Source organism: Leuresthes tenuis, unplaced genomic scaffold (assembly GCF_036924035.1).
Source record: "Leuresthes tenuis unplaced genomic scaffold, fLeuTen1.0.hap1 SCAF_14, whole genome shotgun sequence".
NCBI lineage: Eukaryota > Metazoa > Chordata > Actinopteri > Atheriniformes > Atherinopsidae > Leuresthes > Leuresthes tenuis.
Window position 1 is genome coordinate 19,924,442 of NW_027325368.1, and position 22,033 is coordinate 19,946,474.

The window sequence follows — 22,033 nt, forward strand, 5'->3', positions numbered from 1 at the left end:
ACTGTACAGCAGGCACTTGGCGGGCACTTGGCGTGGGTAAATCTGGACTCACTGATTTTCTTTCTTTTCATTAGTCACATCTTTATGCTCCTGAGCAAATTGAAGCCTTTTATCCATTAGCCTCACTGATAAGTGGTTTTCTTGAGGCTGACAGCTGTTCAGACCCAAGACACTGAATCCCTTTACATTGTTTGTGTGGAAGTGCTCTTACTGTCACTATTAGCATTGTTTGCGTTATAATGTTGAGTTTGTTTGATTTCATCACTATTGTTGAAGATTTCCTTCCAACCACATTTCTTCCACATATATAATGCTTCACCAGTAACGCTCTAGTTTTCATTATTGTGTTGTGCAGTTCTTCATCCAGTTTTATTAGTTTCAACAATCTCTTCTGTTTTGACCCTTCTGAAACGGAGTAACTTCTTTGATTTAAGGAATAAGACGCTCCTCACTGCATCATTTGGGGTTAAAAGCCTTCCTTTCCAACTTTCTAAGGCTCTAGACCAACATACGCTGCCATCCAGACAACTTTCATTTCGGAAATCTAAGCCCTATTTCATGGGTATTACATGTAAATTTCACTGGTAAAACATTCGACAAAGCAGTCTCTGAACTGTTGGGAAACTGTTTGCATCAAATTCAGCTACATATATGTAATAACAACAATAATTATTATAGAGTTTCTCAGTTTTAATATGCGATATGTTGTCTCTGCACAGCTTCTGCTAACTCACTCCTAAAATAGGAGTTCATCAGCATGCCTTGGTACGTGGACTGAGAACAGCCCAAAGAAAATAACAAAACTAATTGGTGGAAAGGCAGGGCTTTCCCTCTGTGTTTATTGTGTTTGATGAGAGAAACGTGAAGTTAGATTCCTGTTGAGTTAGTCTGTGGTCAGTTCCTTTCAGTTCAGCCACCTGTCATCATGTAAAATGAAGCTTCATGCTGAGATGTTTCATTTTGTGATGACAACTTTTGAACAGAAAGTAAATGAACGACAATGATGAATATCGTAGGTCCTCTGAATGACACATAGATTGTTGAAAACATGAAGAAAGTAGGGATGTCTGACACATACACACACCCACAAAAAAAAGAACAGTTTAAGCAGCAGACAGTAGAGAGAACATGGTTGGATAAAGTCTACAGTCTGTTGCCTGAGTATTGGGGCGGTGAACCAAAGTCGGTCTTTTTTTACGACACGTTTCAGTCTTTAAACAAAGAGAAAGCACGACTGATGAACAGTCAATTTAGCACTGTGAAAATCTTATTTTCCCCAGTTTAATCCCTTAACTGCAGATGAGTTTACCACCTCAATACTCTGGTTTATGACTGTACTTCAGCGCCCCCCCTCCACCGCCCCCGGGTTTGTGCAGCAAACCAGAACAGTATACCTCGCCTGAACCCCAGGCAGACTCAAAGTCAAGCCCAGAACCAGAACCAAAACTGGAATCAGAACTGAAACCAGAGCCAAGTTGTGAGCTGATGACAGAGGCCAGCTCTGAGCTCGAATCTGAACGGTCAGACCCAGAACCACTAAACCAATCCTCAAACATCTGGAACAGAGAGGAGAAGAGGGAGAAAAGGTGGTCGAGCAAATATAGAGATAGAGATGGAGATAAAGACAAAATACAGGGGGACAATAAGAGAGGGGGTCAAACAACAGGAAAGAGACAACAGCAGGATATAGGACAGACTAGTTATTTAGGTACAGAACACATACACAAATACAAATCATTATGTGATGACAAGATTAAAAAAAGCTATTGAAATTGAAATGCAACTAAAAGGTTTCATTAGATTTAATGTGAAACCATATAGAATTACCAACTGGAGGATGAAAAAGAAGATAAGCATGAGAGTGAAAAAACAATAACAATAACACTGTGACTAACATGTGAGAATGTAAATGTATAACCAGACATTTAGTTTAACAGAAGGTAGTAGTAACTTATAGAAAAACTTCAAAGTAAAAAGAAGACAGCTGTTTAGGTTTAAAACTATAGATTTCTAACTACATTCAATTTTAAACTGATGGTACTTACTGGTATTCCCTGTAGGCCAGGAAATCCATTTCTGCCAGGTTCACCAGGTGGTCCAATATGGCCAGGAGACACTTCTGATGACAGGTTGGGTCCAGGGAGACCAGGAGGCCCTGGAGGCCCTGGTGGACCTGGAGGGCCCTGATGGCAAGTGAATTTTTATCAATCCACAGCGTAAATGAACTTGTCAGATTAACATACCCGTGTTGGTGGTCTTGCTTTTACCCTGATGAGTTCAGTGTCACTGTCGAGGTCTTCAAACCCAGAACCCAGAGCATCTGGTCCATACTGAAACAAACACCATGACGTAGGCCTTTAACTCCGGTCTAAGTTATATTCACTACATACTGTTTACATCCCTATATGTGGGATAGTACTGATTGTCTGTGAAAACAAAAACAAAAGTGGAGAAACCACAAACTGTGGTGCTCACAGGTACGCTGCGTGATCTGGGAGGTCCAGGGGGTCCAGGGAGGCCAGGGGGGCCTGGTAAACCAACTCCCATGTCTCCCTTTAGAGGGAAAAGGCATAAGGAGGAATAGATAATATAAAGTTGCCCTTTTACACTGAATTTGGTATCTCGCACTTGGCATAGCTTATTATCCCATTCAGACTGAAGACATTTATTCAGAAGCACTTCTAAAACCTAAGCAAAAAATCTCCAATCTCCGATAACCTTTATGTAACGTTTATTTCTAAGTCTCTGGATAAACTGTTAATATGAGCTACAATTCATTTGAGATCTTAAAACTCATAGTATTTCTTTTAGAAACTTTGGCTGTTTTGACATGGGTTAATAGCAAAAAAAAAACAAAAAACAGGAGCTTTATATATATACCTTTTCTCCTTTAGCTCCAGTTTCTCCATTCAAACCTGGAAATCCCTGAGGTCCTCTCTGACCCTGTTGGTAAAAATACAGCTGTGTCAGGGAGTGTGATAACAAACTCCCACATGCAGACAAAAAAAGAAAAACTGCATCACAACAAAACCAAACTGGTAAGTTACTTACTGGCACGCCTGCATCACCCTTGCTTCCCTGCGAACAGAAACAGTGGGAGACTTACAGAGAGTAGCTCAACATGATGTGCATTTCTGATACACAACCACATGGCATTTGTTCTAATGGGAAAACCCCACGTCAAATGATTCAGCAGTAGACAATGATATTCACTGTCTCCAGCTGTAATCTGCATTGATGTAAACCTAACATGAAGCACCTAAAATGCGTTTTACGAACATGCTGAAGTGTCCCATATGGAGGACCGGAATCTGACTTTAAAAGCTGATTTTAAAATAAATGAGCTGTAATAAAAACAGCAGTTTGCATAGTCCTGCTGTTTGTGCATGAGTCCCGTGATCTGGGCAAAAGCTACATGATTTTTTTGTTAGAAACTAATGCTTATCAGAAATGGTCACCACAGCCACAGAACGGGGTCTTTGCTTTCCCTTAGACCAATGTCCAGTACCAATGCACAGAGGTGGGCAGATTAATCCAAATATCGATAGCATTTATTCCAAGTTACCAAGTTTGATGTCCCCGACTGGACACGTTATATAACATTTCTTTGGTCACAAGTGAGCTTTGGGGCAGAAAGCCAAAAGTTTTTGCTTTCATTTATGTATTTGCACTTTATTCTTCTCCAAGTGATCACTTGCATTTTGTTTCTAAGAAAAAATAAGAGAGGAGAAATGTAACTTTTGAGATTGTTTGCTGAATGTTTCTGAATAAACATTAACTCAAAAAGAAAAATTTACTTTTAAAACGGTTGCTCTCCAAGTTGATAAGCTGCTTTTATAAATGAAATATATCTGTGTTGATATCAGTATCAGCAGTACTGGTCATGTATTTATCTGGTAGCGAATCAATACCAAGTATCTCACATCAATAACTGAGGTCAATCTCTCTTCTTTGGCCAGGCTCTTGTTACTGTTTCTCACGTTCATCTTGTTGTTTGCAAGATCTACTGGTGAGAAGTGAGCTTTTCTCATGTGACTCGGTCATGTGACCTTACAGGAATTTAAAAGTTGGAATCACAGAAATGGCAGTATATGAAACATATTATTTTAAATTGTTATTTGTACTTATGCTTTTAAGTTTGAACCTTTCCAACCAAATTAATTAATTAAACTCCACTCTTTGTGTGGAGGACAGCCCCTAAGTGATGAACTTGGTGTGAAACAAGAAGTTGACGCACAAACCTTCTGTCCAAGTCTCCCTGGTAGTCCAGGAGATCCAGGAGTCCCTGTTGGCCCTTGAGGCCCAATTCTTTCCTCCAGTACACTGAGAGAACCTGGGGGACCGGATGGACCAGGTGGACCAGGTGGTCCGGGATCGCCTTGCTCCCCTTTTAACCCAGGCCTGACATGACCCTGTAAATTCAAGTATTTTTATATCCCAATCTACATCTTCAGTGTTTGCCTGTGTATGCCTCCCTTTTAAAAAAAACTAGTTAAAAAAGTAATTTAATAGCTAATTCTCTTGGTAATTAAGAGATAGTCATTTCCTGTAAAAACAATGTAAAGCTGCTGACTGATCCTGCATCAGAACAGGCCAATGACAGTCCATGAGAAGCAACAACAGCTACATGTGAACTTACGTCTCCTGGTTCCTCTCTCCCTTGTGGCCCTGCATACAAAATATGACATAAGTGAACTTAATTAGTTTGTGTGTTAGGCTGAATTGCTTTTTATCCGCTATGTTTTATATATATTTATTGAAATAAATGTTCCGTTTCTTTGTATAATGCGAAAGGGTTTGTAGCTACTTCTAAAAAGATGAAGAAGAACATGAGAATCGTAAAGGTCCAGTAAATCACATACATTTTCGTTCTTTTGTTGGCATGAAGTGAAAGTGTGCAGATAGGTTTGTTCTGACCTTTTATCAGTTGTTCGTCATTGGTTACCGTTGGTGTCATATGACCAGAATACTCATCAAGCTCTCCCTCCGGTGCCTCGGTGGGGGGAGCTCTAACAGGGACAGTGTCCTCATCCTTGGTGAAAAGTGAAGGATTGTTGTAAAGATCAATTAGTCAGCAAAATCCAAATCAAACATAAATTCTGTAGAATCAACAAGTTTCAGTTAGAATAATAAAAAGACCCGAGAACAAAAAACTACTCAATTATATTAGTCAGACCAAAACTATCCATCCATTTTTTATACCGTCAATACGTTAATCGGGTAGCGGGGGGGCTGGAGCCTATCCCAGCAGTCATCGGGCAAAAGGCGGGGTACACCCTGGACAGGTCGCCAGTCCATCACAGGGCCACACAGCGACAAACGAGACAAACAACCACTCACTCCTACGGACAATTTGGAGTCACCAATTAACCTGACATGCATGTTTTTGGATGGTGGGAGAAAGCCAGAGAACCCGGAGAGAACCCACGCATACACAGGGAGAACATGCAAACTCCACACAGAAAGGCCCCAGGCAGGGATTGAACCTGGAACCCTCTTGCTGTGAGGTGACGGTGCTAACCACCACACCACCGTGCAGTCCCAGACTAACACTAAACTTTCAAAATGATGGAAAAATATTAGCCCATGTTAGCAATCATTTGAAAGCCGAAAGACTTAAAGCTGGAGTAACACACCTATATAATGCAGTTGGGGACTGAATCACTCCTGAATGTTTTTGCTCAATAAAGAAGCGCAAAACAAGTCTGAAATAAAAGCAGCCCCTTAATACCACATGTCAACTTGCAGTCATTTAAAACATTTCCAGGCGGTCACTCTATTCAAACAGAATCATGATTTCATGTCTGCAGCGGTAACTGAGGCAATGTCTGCGCAGAGAATTCAGTTATATCTAAATATCTCATAATCCCTCAAAGAGAAAGTTAGAACTGGCAGAATAACTTGAATGTTTTCTCAGCCAGCAGCATCTGGGCATCTTTTAATCCCTCCCATTTGTTTATACTGGGATAAGGATGGAGGTCTAATTGAATGGCCTTGATTCAACTGATAACTGTGATTCTGCTTGTTTTATTTAGATTACAAAGCAAATTAATTTTTGTTTCTTTCTGATTTGAATAAGATAATCATGACCAAGATGGGAATAAAATCTGTAGATTTGGGAAGTTACCTAAATTCAGGAGATCAACATTGAACTTGCCTGCTGCTCTGGCGTTAGTATGGACGAAAACCATTTTAAAAATCCCACTAACACTAGCTGTCAGCGGTCTTTAGAGTGCAATGGGAGCATCTTTGATCAGCATTCAGTCTAGTGTTTGAATGAATCTGTGGGCTGGTCACAAGTTGCAAATGAACTTTGACCCTAAACAGCATTAAGGTGAGCCTCATATAGGGCTAAAAGAGTTGGCACAGTTTTCGTTTACAGACACTATAACATTTCACTTTGAGGTTCTTCAGCTGATAGCAACAACTCACTGACAAAAAAAAAAGATTGATTTCACCTGTCAGCTGGCAGCAGTCTTGCCTTTAGGAATGCGGTCCATTTAAAAATGATAGCATTTTTACTTCAGAGAGAAAATCTCCCTTTTGCCATTCTTTCTTGTTGTCGTAGTTACAGGACCAGTTGAAACTACACTGTGACCTTCAGAACACCAAATACATTAAAAATCCTGATTAAACAGGTTGCTTTAGTTATAAAGATGGCACAAGTGAGATACCATCAGTTGATGAGTTGTTTTAAAATGGAAAGTGGCTCCGAACGTGCTCTCTCATTAAAATCTGTTTTATCACAGAGTTAACAAGCACACGCACATAAGCCTGATCTCACAGGACTTCATATAAAACTAAACTGATTATCTAATGCCGTAAATGGTCTTTCTCTCCTCTGTTGTTGATGAATGTGTCATCAGATGAAAGCGTCCACCATGGTCTTAATATGTGGTCACACCTACCCTGCTTTTAAAGGACAGCTCCCTTTGAAGCTTCAAAGTCGGGGTTGGGTCGGACTGACTTCCAGGCTGTAGGAGGATTGAAGATAACAGGACCAGAAAAAACCGACAGTGCTTTTAAAATTACTCAACGAGTAGTTGTTTTAGAGTCCTGATCGTACAATTGGCATTGTCAGCGTTGGAGCAACAGGCACACATTCACCCTGACAGACTTGTTACTGTATGTTTTCAGCTGTCACCTACCAGGAATGTGCCAGATTGCTTCCCCTCTTTCCTCCTCAATGTATCTTCTTCTGCCTCCCTGTCATCCAGAGCATCATCTCCACTGGTGAACCCTGAGGCCTGTATCACATAAATTATGTGTTTGTTGAAGGAGGCAGTCCACTTGCAGGACTTATGTCAACCAGTGACTGTGTGCTGTTCAGGTTGGTCAGTAACATCAATTCCAAACCTCCTTGAAAATACATTTGAATGCTGAGGAGTTATAAGTGTTAAAAGATTCAATTAAAAAAGCAACTGATTCTAAAATGTAAATAACATTAACAATGTGTTTTTTGCAAGCTGCTGTTTTGTTAAGTCCTTCAACCACAAGGGGGCACTATTGATTTACATGTTTGGTCATTTTTTTAGAGCATCACAGAGCATGATTTGCAAATACTCTTATTTTGGCTTGAAATAAATTTCCCGTGCAACCGTAACTTGTGAATGAACTGAAAAGAAACTATTGCACTTGCGCCTCACATAAGGATCGTCGTCTTCACACTGCTCCTCGGCTGCTCTGGGATCATCCTTTATGACCAGCTGCTGAATAGAACCCTAGAGAGAAACAAACAACCAAGAAACACTATTTAAGAGATGTACCTGTCATCATAATTCCGTAATTACAAGAACTGAAACGTCACGCTTTGAGAATGAGTTGCATTTTCATGAGGAAAGCATACGGATTTGGCTTCTTTTATTGACAAAGTAACCAACTATGGCTTCATTTAAAATCACTCAAAGGAGTTTTCAAATTCCCTTACTTAAGTACAGCTTGGAAGTTCCTAAGTGTTTCCATTTTTATTACTTTATACTTCTATTTTGGGGAACTGGTACACTTTTTATACATAAATTTGACAACAAAACACTTGAATTACTTGCTGGATGAGGATCGCCCTGAGCTACAAAACAGCACGATAACACTCTCAGAGAACATGACAATAGAACATTTACAAAACAACATGTCAGACAACCGATCAGTTGCTGTACCTCAGACAACATAGTACACATGTTCACGTTGCTCTTGTACATGATAGTCATTGATCATAAAGACATTTAGACATGGTAGTTTCTGCATGAAAGGTACTTTCTTTTAGATACTAAACAGTATATTTTGTAGATACTACTTCATCACTTCAGGACTACTTTTATACTTCTTTTTCTGAGATCTGAGTTGCCCTGTAGACATGGTTATAGTATTTTCATGTCACCTCAGGTCTTGGCTGAAAGCCAAGAAGATCGTGAAGAGAAAAAAACATCATAGAAACTCAATATGCATGATACCACTTGCTGATGTCACCATAGAGACCAGATCTGCCAGGACTCAGAAGAGAATGGTTCTGATTTTTATGGAAACTAGAAGAAAGCTGTCTATTCTTTTGGTCAGTAATAACATTTACAACATTTGCTTCTGAATCCAGTGATTGGAAAGGAATCTTTGACAAGACTGCCCGCAAAAAAACCAAGAACTCACACACAGACACGCACATGTACAGACACACAGACACACAGTGATATGCAGTGACACCATGGGACAAGCTGCTGTCGAGCAGGCAGATATTCTGCCGTCATGCTTCAGATCACCCGTTCAGAAAGTCAGGCTACACTGAACAAAGCTGAATGAAGTGAGGATGACCACGTCGTCTCACCATGGCAACAGGAATTGACGCGAGCTCATATATTTTCTGTTGTAAGTATTGTTGAGCCAGAAAGGGACTGACAGTGATCTCAGTTGTGATGTTGGAGCTTTTTGTTGCTGACTCTCTGATCTCAAACATGCTTCGACAGAGCGTTGTCAGTACTTCTGACCAAAGAACATCTTTATGTAGCCAAGGAGAATCGAGGCTGACACTTTACACACAATTCTTTTTCTTTTAGAGCACAATTTAGAATACAAACTGTTATTTTTTTTCAATTAGAAAGAGACCTCAAATTTAACTGTACCACACCCTCATAACTGACACAGTAACATAATCCAACGGCCGAGTTAAGCCCTTGATCTGACCACAACAAAGCCATGCTGACATCTCTAACTTCCTCATCAGCCATCAGTTTACTCCCCCATCCTTTACCCTCTCCCTTCCTTTTTGAATCTTTGTCATTTCCTCCTATTTTGCCTCCTCCTTGTGGCTGATGTTCTTAAACAAGCAGAACGGAGCCAGCTCTTGATGCTGTCCCAGAAGTGGTCATGATATTTTGATATTGGTTGCGTTTCAAAATAATGTTCTTCACAGGAGCAGGCAACATCCTCTTATTTTCCAAACCAACTACCATGACGTATTTAGAAAGAAGATTGGAATGAAAATAGCACTTTGGATTTTTAAACTCAATAACACAAATAACAGTTTGGCTTCTCAGTTCTTTGTTACACAGCAGACTCCACAGAAGAGGACCCACACCAACAACAGATCTGAATGCCTTGCTCTGATGTAACAAAAACAAATTAGTGCATTTCTGCCCATATATACCCCTTAAGGTTACAAACAGTTAAATTCAATACATTTTTTTATTCTTATTTTTTTAAAAAGGGAGTTCTTGGCCTCTGTGTTCACTGATTCGACTTCATTCCTGCATAATTATAAGGCTGTTCATCTAATGCCTTTTCCCTGTCTGAGCTTTCATTGCAGCTGCCAGGAGTTTCAATACCAGAGCCCCATAAATTAAGAAAGTAGCATTGTTAAGATGCTGACATGCTGCTTTTCTGGAAACTTTCATTTACAATTGTCTGTTTTCTCTGTGTGGCCAAATGGTTGATAAGTTGTGAAACCATTTGCCCAAAACAGAGATTGTTTAGTTAGGCCGAATGCTGGGGAGTTTCTGGAAGAGACAGACTGAGGTCAGATGACATTTTAACTATTTTACATGGTAATGAGAGGCCCAGCTGCACACTAATATTTACACAGGCAGTCCCTTATTCTTTGTTTTGCTCTTTTCCTTTATCCTCAGAAACAAAACAAAAAAGATCCTTGTGTGTACCAGGTATAAAAACTACAGAAAATATATAAAGTATTTCACTTACCACGAACTTATGGAGTCCTCTGCTCCCTGCATTAGCTACAAAAATGCCTGAGTTGTGTGAGAAGGTGAGTTTCTCTGGCCTCCGATGGAATGTTGTCCTCTCTGCCTCTCCGCAGTCCATGTAGAGACGCACCTCGTCGTGCTCCACCACCACCTGACAGCCCGAGCAAGCACAACAATCAGAGATATGTCGTTTTTCGGGCACCTGTTTGAAATGCACTTTAATTCATTTGGATTGAGTTTGGTTTAATTGTACTTTATCAATCCCAAAATCAAATTAGTTGCCGTGTAATTGAAAGTAATTCTAAAGAAATGCCTTCTCCTGGCACAGATTGCGGCTATTGTGGTGAGCAGGAATCTTTAATTGACAAGAAAACGTGTCATAGGGTTAGCTATCACACATCAGTAATTATTAGCAAACACACTTTCCTGCTGTTCTACAGATTATTACTTTATTCACACATGGGCTCACTTGAAAACCCAGACATTTGCACTCTCACATGCAGCCCAATCAAAAACTTTTATTGTTTCTGAGACAGCTCTGAATTACAGCTCTGAATTTTGTATGATATCAAAGAGCTTGATCTTTCATTCAAGAAGATATTAATCCACAGAAAGTTAACAAATGCACCGAGGAATGGCTTTAAGAGTAACTGAGTGTTAAGGAATAACTGATTTAATGCAAGACTTGAATTCCATTGAAATATTGAGGAGATTTGGAAATGGACTGTACATGCAAAAAAACACTCAGACATCACGAACCTGAAGAAATGCAACAAATCTGGGACAAAAATAACAGCAGCATCCTCTTATAACCACCTTTACTACCCTAGAACTGCAGACTGCAATGCATGTGAGGCATAAACATAATCAATACAAGGGTACTAAAGCATCAACTGGATATATTTCTTATAAGGTGGGAACCTCACTGTGAATCGTGTCCACTGGTCAGTCATGTCTGGGACACTAAAGGCAGCAGCTTTGTGGCTGTGGGAGGCCTGCTCTCTGTCAGTGTAGTACAGTAAGATGCTCTGGAGCCCCCCACGAACAGGGGTGAGAGCCAAACCCAGCTCCACCACTTTCTGTTGGGCATCTGTGATGGCAAAGAGCACACCTCCTCTCTGGCTGGCTGGACGCACCTGGAATTGAGGAAAGATAGAGCACATTCAATGCCTCCAAGACTCTTCCGGTCCACATCTTCCTCCCATTCCACCCGTATCAGCCTGATCATAACACAAGTAAATACAACTGCACGTCACAGATTTCTTGAAGTCTTGCCCAGAGGCCATTGGTCAGCCTCCATCACATTCAGTATGGCGTGCCATCATGGGAGGAAATGCATTTCCTATCAGTCTATTAGTTAGCATCCCTCAATAATATATAAACTTCCTACTGTAATTTGGAACTATTCAAAACTTTGAGAAACTTTCTTCCAAAACAAAATAGCAAGAGTACAGAAGTTCCACAGAAAATGGAAATGTGTTTGTTTTAATCAGTACAAACAGTTTTTTTTTTGGCAATTGATGTATAAAAAAACAAGCAATAGAGAGACTTGTTTTAACATCAAAAGTCCACAAGATGGCAACACAATGCTGCACAATTATATGCTGTACATCAAATTTAACTAATATAACATTTTAAGCTACAAACTGATAGTCGAGTACCCCTAAGCCATGGCGGCCCCTTTGAAGTCTTAATTACATAAAAAAGAAGGTTTAAAATGTTATAGGGGTTCAAACCCTTACTGTGGCTATGATGGCAAAGTCTCGGTAGAATGACCCAGGCACAAAGGTTTTGGTGAGTCGGCCGATGTTGGCATTGGGTCCGAAGCTGTAGGCTGGAAAACCCTCATATCCAGGAGTAAAGGAGACGGATGGTGGGAGAGGGACGCCAACTAACTCCATCAGATCCAGATGACTTCCCGAGCCTCGCTCTGACATAGACAGAGAATGTGAGGGCAAAATGTGAACATTGAGCAAAAGGGAACAATAGATGAATAGAGGCGTTCATTTTAACACATAATGCACTCTGGTTTTGAGATGTTTCACCAAAATACAAAGATGCAATCAGTGTAAGATATTTGATGTTCATTATGATATATAATATTCATTACCCCATGCTAACTTTAACTTCTCAATAAACTCAGTAAACATAATGGAGATAAGACGATGTAATCTTTTAAATTTGCAGTTACTAAAGTATTTGACATTTCTTTCCTCCAAAGTGGGATAAATTACCAGATTCAGCTCTATGTTCAGCTACATCAGATCTAGATAGGTGATATTGTACTAATGACATTCCAAGCAGAGTCCTCCCATCTGTCTCCCATGGACTGCTAATTCATCTCCCACATCAGAGCGAAAGGGCAGAGGTACTTGCGAATCATCATGAAGGGCTTTAATTTGACTTGATTTGATCCAGACACTGCCCACGCCTCACTGCTCTGCCTCGCATGGACATAATCCTCCGAAACAGAAATTCACACACAATAGCTTGCAATTAGCGTATTTAGTGTGTATGTGACAAGGTGGCTTCACATTCCCACGATTCTCCTGACTATGGAGCCTGTCTCCTGTAGCAACAAAGTCTCAGCATTCCAGCCACGCTAAACTCTCTACCTACATTTCTGTCATAAAGACACATACACACACACACGCACACACAAAAGGATTTGCATAAACTCATGCACACATCAAACAGACGTCTCACCCACTTGAACATGCAAAAAAAAAAAAAAAACAGACCAGACCAGACAAGCCAACATATGAGGGTCTCTAATTCATCAGTCAGACCAACTGGAAACATTCCTGATTAGAGGGCTGGGTGTATCTATGTTTGTGGGGGTGTGCTTTGTGCGCCACTCACACCGCTAATAGGTGGACCTTTGCACATTTACACATTAATTGTTGCAAACAGAGGTGGGAAGGTAGGCAAACAAGACACACAAGCACTGACGCAAACACACCAAAGGGCTTACACCTCCAGTCCAGATGTGCAGTCCTTAGCACTCTGTAATGACTGCAAACCAGCATGTTGACAGCGGCCACTGCAGAGGTGTAACTTCACTCGTGCTCTGTGACGCACACATTTGATAGTAATGACCAGTTTTAATCTCAGTTTGTGTTCATACTGGCCAGGTCAGAATAACCACCTCTGAGTCATTCAGAGCATCTTCAAAAAAGAAAGAAAGAAAAACTGTCCAAAAGAACATCTTTTTGCTGAGGAGATAGGTGAGTTGGTGGCATTGCTCTCCTGAAAACAATGTCCTGGACATGAGACTGAGGGGGGGGGCACCTTTGCACCTCTGATGTTAAGTTGTTGGTTGTGAGTTTCTGTCAATGCTGTCCACTGAGAGAGTTCGCCTGTGTTACCTGCCAGTGCTGTGTGTGACATCATCAGCTAAGTTGTTGCCAAGCTGCAAAACAACTGAGTCCATTCATGGCGATCTCTGAAGATTTCAACAGCACCCCTCTCTGCCACACTTCAGCTTCCCAAATGTTTGTCAACCTAGTGCTTTTCTATTTCTGTTCACTATATGGAGCAATAATGCATCTTCAACAATAATTCATACAGCAGCAACATAATTTCCTGTTGGAGACTAATAAAGTATAATTTAATTAAATTGGTAGCTTTTAACTAGCTTCTCTATGCATTGAAGCTCTAAACTGGAACAAGGTCTTTCTGCTTTAACCGAAAGTTTTTCGATTAGATTAAAGTCAAGATTAATGAAAGCAGACTTCTTCATTTTCTTTTTTTCCTTTTGTTTGACTGTTGTATTTTTTTTGTTTGTTGGTTGGTTTCTTGCTGGAGCATTTGTCATTTGTTGTCCCGCTGACAGACCCAATCCCTTTGAGTCAAACGTAGTCTGATAATGGTGAAAAGATTATTTTTCTCGATGATTCTTTCATCAAGAGGTAGATTTCACAAGTTCATGTAAAAAACTTACACTCTTATAAAGTGCAGTCAGTTGTCCTTGTGATTTCCTAAATGTTCATAGTCTAAATGTAACTCGTCTTGCTTTTGCTGATCTTTACGCTGACTTTGCTTGCAAGAGCAGTTTCCCTTATATGTTCTGGACTGCTGACAGGTGGAGTGACACCGGGCCTCTCCACCTGTCTCTCTGTACCAAAAATATGGAGCTTGCAAATGACGAAATTACATCCGAACTGGGTAACACGTTTGTTTAAAATGCCTTGGTAACTCTATGATGGGTTCATTCTATTGATATATTTATAACTCCAATAGCACATGCATCCGCACAGCATGATAGTACCTCGTTAGATATGTTGGGTGACTAGAGGTATCACTATAACTATCAAACTATCATTTATATGTGGAGCCCATAACTGATTATAGATGGGTCATATTAAACAGATGTCATATTTTGTGCTGTGTGAACAACCCAGCTGGGTTTGCACATGTGGTTGGCCAAACTGTGTTCCAGATAAGTACCCATTTTGTGCCGATTACCACTCAGGTAATGTAGTACCCATAACAAATTAGGGCAATTCACATAAGTCTAACACAATAATGGACTATTCCTCATAGGTCCCGTTCTTTAGCCCATTATTTGTAACCCTAAAGGGTCACACACATACATTTATGCTGAGTTCTTTAATTGGTTCTGGTTGATAACATTACAAACTCTTTAAACAGTGGTATATGTTGTCAGTGAGAAGTCAATCAATAAATCTAATGCCTTCTAATTTGTAATTCAATAACCTTAATAGTCAGTGAACTAACTAGTGAATTACACGTGATCCTTAAACTAAAATTATTTCCCACTAAGATTTTTTTAAGTAAAAATAAATAAATAAATAACAGTTAAATACCTATATAGCTCGTAATACACATTTGCAACATAACAAATGTGCCTAATTACTTATGCAACAGATTAGGAAACAGATACAGTACATACATGCATATGCATACACCCAAATACAGAACAATAGCTTTAAGAGGTCCTGACAATATTATGTGATATGGATTGTGGATACAGAAACACATTTGGTCCTGATATAAAATTATATTTTCAAATCTGAGTTGAATATTTATTGAGTTAATATTCCCACTCCAGGATCCAAACCATTTTAGGATTGATTGATTAACTGATTAATTAAATGATTGATTAATTCATTAATTCATTCTCTAACCCAATAATCAATCATTATTCATCTCAGAAATTAATTTAAGTAATTGAATGATAATTAGGACAGTTTCATTTTATTCAAATCAAGCAGCCTAGTCTGTCCCTTATTTAGCTTCTAATTTTAGATCACATTCCTCCGTCCTTATCCCCTCCTCCTTGAGCTAATCTTTGTCATGTTGGCCACATGGATGCTTGATCAGCTTGTGGAGACTTATAAAACCAACCTTACCAACTCCCTCAGTGTTGCCATGTGTAATATTTTAAACCCAATTCCACCCTGGCATAAAAGCTTCCAGCTGCATGACCCAATCTACAGACTTGACTTAGCAAGGGCCACACCACGGTAGGACTGTATCACTAAGCAATATGCAACAATAACCAGGGATTCTGTCCTGCCTTGTGAGACACACTTGTACAAAACTGGGGTACAGAAAACGTGAGACACAATTACTTCAATAACTAGTTAGTGTATATCTATTGAACAACTGAACCATCACTGTTACCCAAAGCAAACTAGTTTGCAAATGTTGTGGATGTATAAAAACATGTAAGCATGTTAATTCATAATTTCCACTGTAGTCATTCAACAACAGTTGAGCACTAAACTTATTAAAGCAGCACTAATTAAAATGAATGACAGTTTGTGAGCTATGAATACAAAATGATGTTATCAATTGACCAAAGCTTGTTGTATCTCACCACATATTGAGTTTCTAAGGACTGATTACTTGACAACGTTTTCTTAAAAGTCCCAAGTCAAAAAGGTTTTGATTGACTTGTCCAACTACTGTGAAAATGACTTACCTAAGGTCTAACACTTAATTTAGAATTTCTATTCTGCCTTAATTTGTTTGGAGAAAGAATGCCTCTTCTGTTCTGCATTCTAATAACACTCACCACTCTTCCAGTGTTTTAATGGCTTGTACTGAGACTTGGTTTTGCTGCCTCCCCCTGCACTTTCCTCTGGAAGTAACATCCCAGATTGCACAGTACTCTGGACTAACAACCCTGTGTAGGGAGTCGGGCCCAGCTCAGACCCCTTCATCTGGGTGCTCTCCACAGCTTTCTCCGTCACCTCATCCACTTTTCCCGCCTGCTGTGATGCTGTCCCCTGGGCATCAGAAGGCCCTGGGGAGGTGACAGAAGGAGGAATACTGAGGGTTTTAGGGTTTGTCCATAGGAAACTCCACCACTGGCCTCGGACAGGAGAGGAGACGAGGAAAAAGAACGTAAGGGAGAGGCGGACAGCTCCCATCCTCTGTCTGTGATAGGACTGAGCTGCAGCTACAAAATACTACACACGTCCAAACACATAAACACGGCAAGTGCTAATTTGTAGCTGTAATAGGTCACTTGCACATGCAGAGTCCTGTAGAGTGTGAAAGTAATCCAGGAGATGAAGAGGCACAAAAAAATATTCCAAGAGCAACTGTTTGGTTGACAGCCACTTGTCTATTTTCTCAACCTCTTTTCTCTCTTCTTCCCTTCTTCATAATGACCACCCTTTCTCTGGCAATCTCTCACTGTTTGCATCTCCCCGAGGTCTCCACCCCCCACACCTCCACCCTCCTCTCTCCTGTGGAATTAGCCTGATAACACCGTCTCCTCTAGATGGAGCACTACCATCAGTGAACTTAATTCTATCTCCCCTTTTTTCCACAGACGGGAAGTTTAGAAAGTAAAGTTTATTGACAACTGCTCCCTGCTCCTTCCTCACCTTGTGTGTGTGTGTGTGTGTGTAAAGCAGACAAATGAAAATGTCAAAATGAAAGTAGGGAGGGACACACTGTGAGTTATTCAAATATAGTACTAAAATGAAATGCATTACCCAATCTGTAACTTCAGCATGAGTAGCTACCCTAACTTTTAGCTCCTAACTTTTTCCTGGAAGTAAGAACTTTATCTCTGCAGAGCCCTGAAACTGAATTTAATTTTAGTTATACATGAAAGTTCATAACAGGTAATCATCATCCATACCAATTTTGGAGAATCAATCTTTTTGCCCCCCCCACAGTGGTGGACTAAAGTATCAGCATCTTTCTCAGGAACTTAAAACACTCAGATTATAGTCAGCCCACATTAAATGTAGTTTGGCTTGGCTGTGAGGGCTTACATTATTACATATGTAACAAGAAAGTAGGAAAGGTGTGCTTGTGTATTTTCTTTTCCTTTTGTTTTTTTGTTTTTTCGTGTGTGAGCATTTATGTTTGACTTGGGAATATTCTAGCCAGTGACAGCCAGTGTGGACTTTGTGACCAATGACGCTCGCATCTCATAGCATCCTGCTATTAGGCAGGTGCTGCTGACCAGTCATCATAAATATCGACCTGTGACCAAACTTCTTCTTAGCAGAATACTTGTAAATGACAGTGTCTTGATTACAACTTGAACGCACGCAAGGTTTTCTTGATGTGAAGCATTTACAAAGTGTGGACTTTCTCTCTGCTGCAGCTCACTGCTCATGTAGCTCAGACAGAGGCCCCATGTTAGTGATGACAAAGAGATGCCTGTTCTGTTGTATTGTGCTTCGCTCAATGTTTGGTGAGGTCCAGGATGAGGGCTGGAGTGAAGATGTGTCAGTGGGTTGAGATATTGCTTTGGGCCAGGCTTTTGATGATAGTCATATCAACATGATTTACATGGGGAATGAATTACATGTATTACAGTACATGAGACCATGATCCCATGGAAAGGGAAGGGACGATGATGCGTTGGGGTGTATGAAAGTCAACCCATCTCATATCACATGAACATAAATGTTAAATTACAAAAAGTTCATTCTACTGCTTTCACAGAAATTAAGAGGGTAATCGATAGCCAGGAACTGCTAATCAAGTGCATTTGAATCCATTTAGATAATAGGTAGTAATGCAAAAAAAGTAGAATACCAAGTTGGGTGAAGGCGAGGGATGAACGTCTAAGGACAACAAAAGGCCTAAGGACAACAAGAGGTGTAATTATGACTAGTGTCCAAAGCAAAAACAAAGAAAGATTAAGGTTGTAACACATTCTACTCAAAGACAGAGACCATTATACACTTATTAAATAAATCAGACTTTAACTCACATCACACTAGTACTAATGCACTACATTCAGTAGAAGTCATAAAAAGTACAAATAATGTACGTTTTTTAGTATAAACAAAGGAGCAAGAAACAGAAAAATGCACGCCTTCTTCTGGAACTCCTGGTGGTGGTGATCATGCTTTTTTGTATGTTTTATTACATGACCTGATCTTGTCAGAAATAATATATAACTGGCTAAATACTCCCACCACAGGTTAAAGTTTTATCATAATGAAAACAGAGCCAAAATAAACACCAGGAATTAAATTTCTTCTGTGATCACTTGAATCAAAATATGCTAAAAGTTGGAGAATTTGCCATGTTCAACAAAAACAAAAACAAAAAAAAGACAAAAGCTGCTTGTCCAAGCCTTTAACAAAAAGGAGGTGTTTGCTGGCTATATATGTCACTAGAATGTACCACTAATCTTTGAAATAATCTCCCCTGTCGTCTCTAAGCAGCTATAACAGTAGAAATGCATTAAAATTCAAACAGAAACAGAACGCGCTCACAAAGCCGTTGCCTTTAAACTGGGACAACTGATGAATTAAATGGAAGGATGTGAGAGACAGTTAACATGACCTCAGCAATAAATTATGGTGCCACGTGAAAACAAAAAGAAAGTGCCCACAGCTCAGGGCAATGCAGTAACTGCAGTGATGCTCCCACGCTCTTATGAGTGTTTTCAGGCGCTCCTTTTTCTGACCCCCATTAAGGGCCTCTGGATTCCAGGAGAAGTAACCCCTTCACCCTTCACCTCTTCTCTTCCTGGTCTACCTAGCAACCCCCTAACAATAAACTCTAATTGGTTTACTGACACAGCAAAGCTCTTGAGGGATGGTACAAATTTATTCACAGAAATAACCAATAAATTCAGAGCAGGAGACAGGATGGATGCCCACAAGATCAGGAGATGTGTCTAATAGAAACATGTAGCACTCCTAACTATATACTTGTTGTTTTAGCCAAAGATATGTCACTTCAAAACAAAATAACATCCTAGTTTTTTCAAGTTTTTCTTTTTGGTCCAAAATGAATGCATTAAAAAAATATTAGTAGAAAACAATTAAACTAAAGAAATACAGTAACATGACAACACATTAAAGAACCAATTGTAGCGCAGCCTGGTTCACTCATATGAGCTCTGTCACCACCTCATGGTCAAAAACAGTCAAGCACAGACTGATTCTGCAACACATTACATACTACATAGGTCTCCGTTAAAAAAAAACTTTTAAAGATAACAATGATATGAGGCTGAACCTTGGTTAAAATAAATAAATACATTTTCATAATATCCATAGGCTCCAACAGGATGATGTCAGAAAATGCATCCCACACAAAAATGTAACGTCATGACACTATCTGCTGTCACCCAGAGGCAGGGTCTCATAATGTACTTGAGTTAGCAAACAAGAGGAAATTAAGTTTGGTCAAGGGTGCATATAACTGGTTCAATCAACAGTCCCAAGATCAGAACTATGAAAAAGTTGTTGGAACAAAGCCATTCAAAAGAGCATTTTGCATGCTCGATAGTGATAAAGGGCAACTTGGGATGAACTGAGGCCCCACTCATGAAAAAAAATAACAAGCATTCAGAAAAGAAGAAAATCTATTGGAAATACAAACCAGGTTAGAAAGATTAACATAAGAAAAACACAAATAAAAGAAAAGAAAGGGAGGAAATTAATTTGCTTTCACGTCCGTTTTGTGTGTTTATAATTTAGTGTAATATAAGTGTGTATGTGAGTTTTTATTTTTTTTGCGTGTTTGAATGTGCAAGTACATTGCTAATTAGAGCGAAAGAGGTTTTGGCTCACTGACTACACTTTCTTGTGCCAAAGCAACAAAAGAGCTCAGTTCGGTGATTCAAACAGTGATTCCTTCTTTTGTTTTTCTTTTTTTTTTTTTTTTTTCTGCAACTTGCTCTGTCTGTGTGTCAAAAAACCTCTAAGTTGTGCCACTAAACAGTACTTCTGTGTGTCAGTGTGTATGTCAGTACTATATGCCATTTTCCCTTTGTTTATACTAGCGTGTATATTCTACTATAATCTAGTAAGTTTGACTGACACACCCTCTTAACCAACCCCAAAGCTGACAGCTGGGTGGGCAGACTGCAAAGGTCAACAGAGAGGACCTGTTCTCAGGTAACGGTGTGCCACACACACACATTTTCAGACACTCAAACACATGAACACTCTGCAGTGAACAGTCAATGAAGCCTGTGTTGCAAAGACATTTTTTTCCATCAACTCTCCATCTATCCTTCCTCTTCCTTTCCTCCTACGATGTGTTTTCATTTCATACTTGTTGGTTGTTGTTTTTTCGTCACGAAAGGAGTTCTTTTTTGGACGAGTTTTTTGGCCTAGAAAGGCTGCACAAGCACGAAAAAGTAATATTGTTGTCATGCGTGGGGAGTCCTTAACTATGTTTAGCCTAATATCAGTGCATCAGTGACCAACAGGGAAAAACTGCATTGGATCTAATCAAATCAACATCAAATCCACTGGTGTTAAAATAAATAAGTGACATAATGAGGAAAAGGAAAGCATATTCAGTGGCATAGCTTTTATGGATTTGCAGTGTAGATTTACAAAATCTCCAATTCACTGTCTCGTAATTAGAATACAGAGATCTTAAGTTGCCACCTTGCAATTTACAGCTCCTCACAGAGAGGGGCAGCAACACTTTTCTGGCTGTGGTCCTGCCTCAGTTAAGGTTCAGCGGTGATTGCATGAAAAGGTCAGCGTCTGTCCGTTTGATCAAATCTCCTTTGTGTCCAGGGCGGCAGGTGGGAGACAAAGAATGTGTGGAATGGGAAGAGATGATGGTAGATGTGCACATGCACAGACGTACACAGTGACACACACACCCTCACACTTTTTGAACCTCAGTGAAGACAAAGGGGACTACCTGCAGGCAAAAGGGTCAGTGTGGCCTGGGAGTGGGTCAAAATCTATCAGTCTTTATCAGCTGTCCTCAGAATAAGTTCAAATAACAGATTATCACAGCCAGAACACAGCAGACGGGGGTAATTGCAGCTGAAATATCAGCAGGAATCATGGTCACTAGTGGCCACACAGATTTAATTTTAGAGCTGTGGGTATTAAAAGATACTTAAAGCTGTGCTTTCTATAACTACCTGTGCTTAAGCTACCTGTGCTCACTATGAATGCAGGCTGTGAACATTGATACTTGCAGTAAGATGTATTAGCATTAGATTAGACTATTACATAGACTACATTTAAAATGTCTAGAGGTTGCTTTAAATTTTAAGGTCAAACTGAAAGACTGAACAAATTCTGTAGAGAGGTAGCAGACACTTTGCAACAGGGGATAAGAAAAAAGATAAATTAGGACAAAAGGATAAAACAGGAGAAAAGATAAGTGTCATAACGGTTCTCAAAGGAAGCGTCTGACCCCAGGGTAGGATTAACCCAAGCCACTGACCTGCCCACCCAGATCCAACAAAGAATTACAAAAGACTCAGAAGCTGCAGAGAAAGGTTTGGTTTCAGCACTAACATTTCTGTTATTTAAGCACGTGTCCATTTTTTCTTTCATTCGGTGCAGTGCATAATTCTGAGTGGTAAACCATAGTGATGGCTTGATCTCATCATTTTGGTTAAGATCATTTTA

At 39.9% G+C, this 22,033-nt stretch overlaps 1 protein-coding gene across 1 annotated transcript in view; it reads right to left on the reverse strand.

The window, feature by feature from the left end:
* Positions 1 to 16,686, reverse strand: part of col15a1b (collagen, type XV, alpha 1b) — a 32,207-nt gene extending 15,521 nt beyond the window's left edge. Inside the window, exons 1-15 of the mRNA XM_072364275.1 lie at positions 16,228 to 16,686; positions 11,927 to 12,114; positions 11,111 to 11,320; positions 10,183 to 10,335; positions 7,647 to 7,721; positions 7,149 to 7,247; positions 4,918 to 5,032; positions 4,640 to 4,668; positions 4,242 to 4,412; positions 3,052 to 3,078; positions 2,881 to 2,943; positions 2,476 to 2,553; positions 2,268 to 2,330; positions 2,046 to 2,183; positions 1,395 to 1,556 (exon numbers count right to left, since the gene is read on the reverse strand). Coding sequence (XP_072220376.1) covers positions 1,395 to 1,556; positions 2,046 to 2,183; positions 2,268 to 2,330; positions 2,476 to 2,553; positions 2,881 to 2,943; positions 3,052 to 3,078; positions 4,242 to 4,412; positions 4,640 to 4,668; positions 4,918 to 5,032; positions 7,149 to 7,247; positions 7,647 to 7,721; positions 10,183 to 10,335; positions 11,111 to 11,320; positions 11,927 to 12,114; positions 16,228 to 16,585 — 1,929 coding nt within the window. The 5' untranslated portion in view covers positions 16,586 to 16,686. The remainder of the gene's footprint in view (positions 1 to 1,394; positions 1,557 to 2,045; positions 2,184 to 2,267; positions 2,331 to 2,475; positions 2,554 to 2,880; positions 2,944 to 3,051; positions 3,079 to 4,241; positions 4,413 to 4,639; positions 4,669 to 4,917; positions 5,033 to 7,148; positions 7,248 to 7,646; positions 7,722 to 10,182; positions 10,336 to 11,110; positions 11,321 to 11,926; positions 12,115 to 16,227) is intronic.
* Positions 16,687 to 22,033: the final 5,347 nt, after the last annotated feature.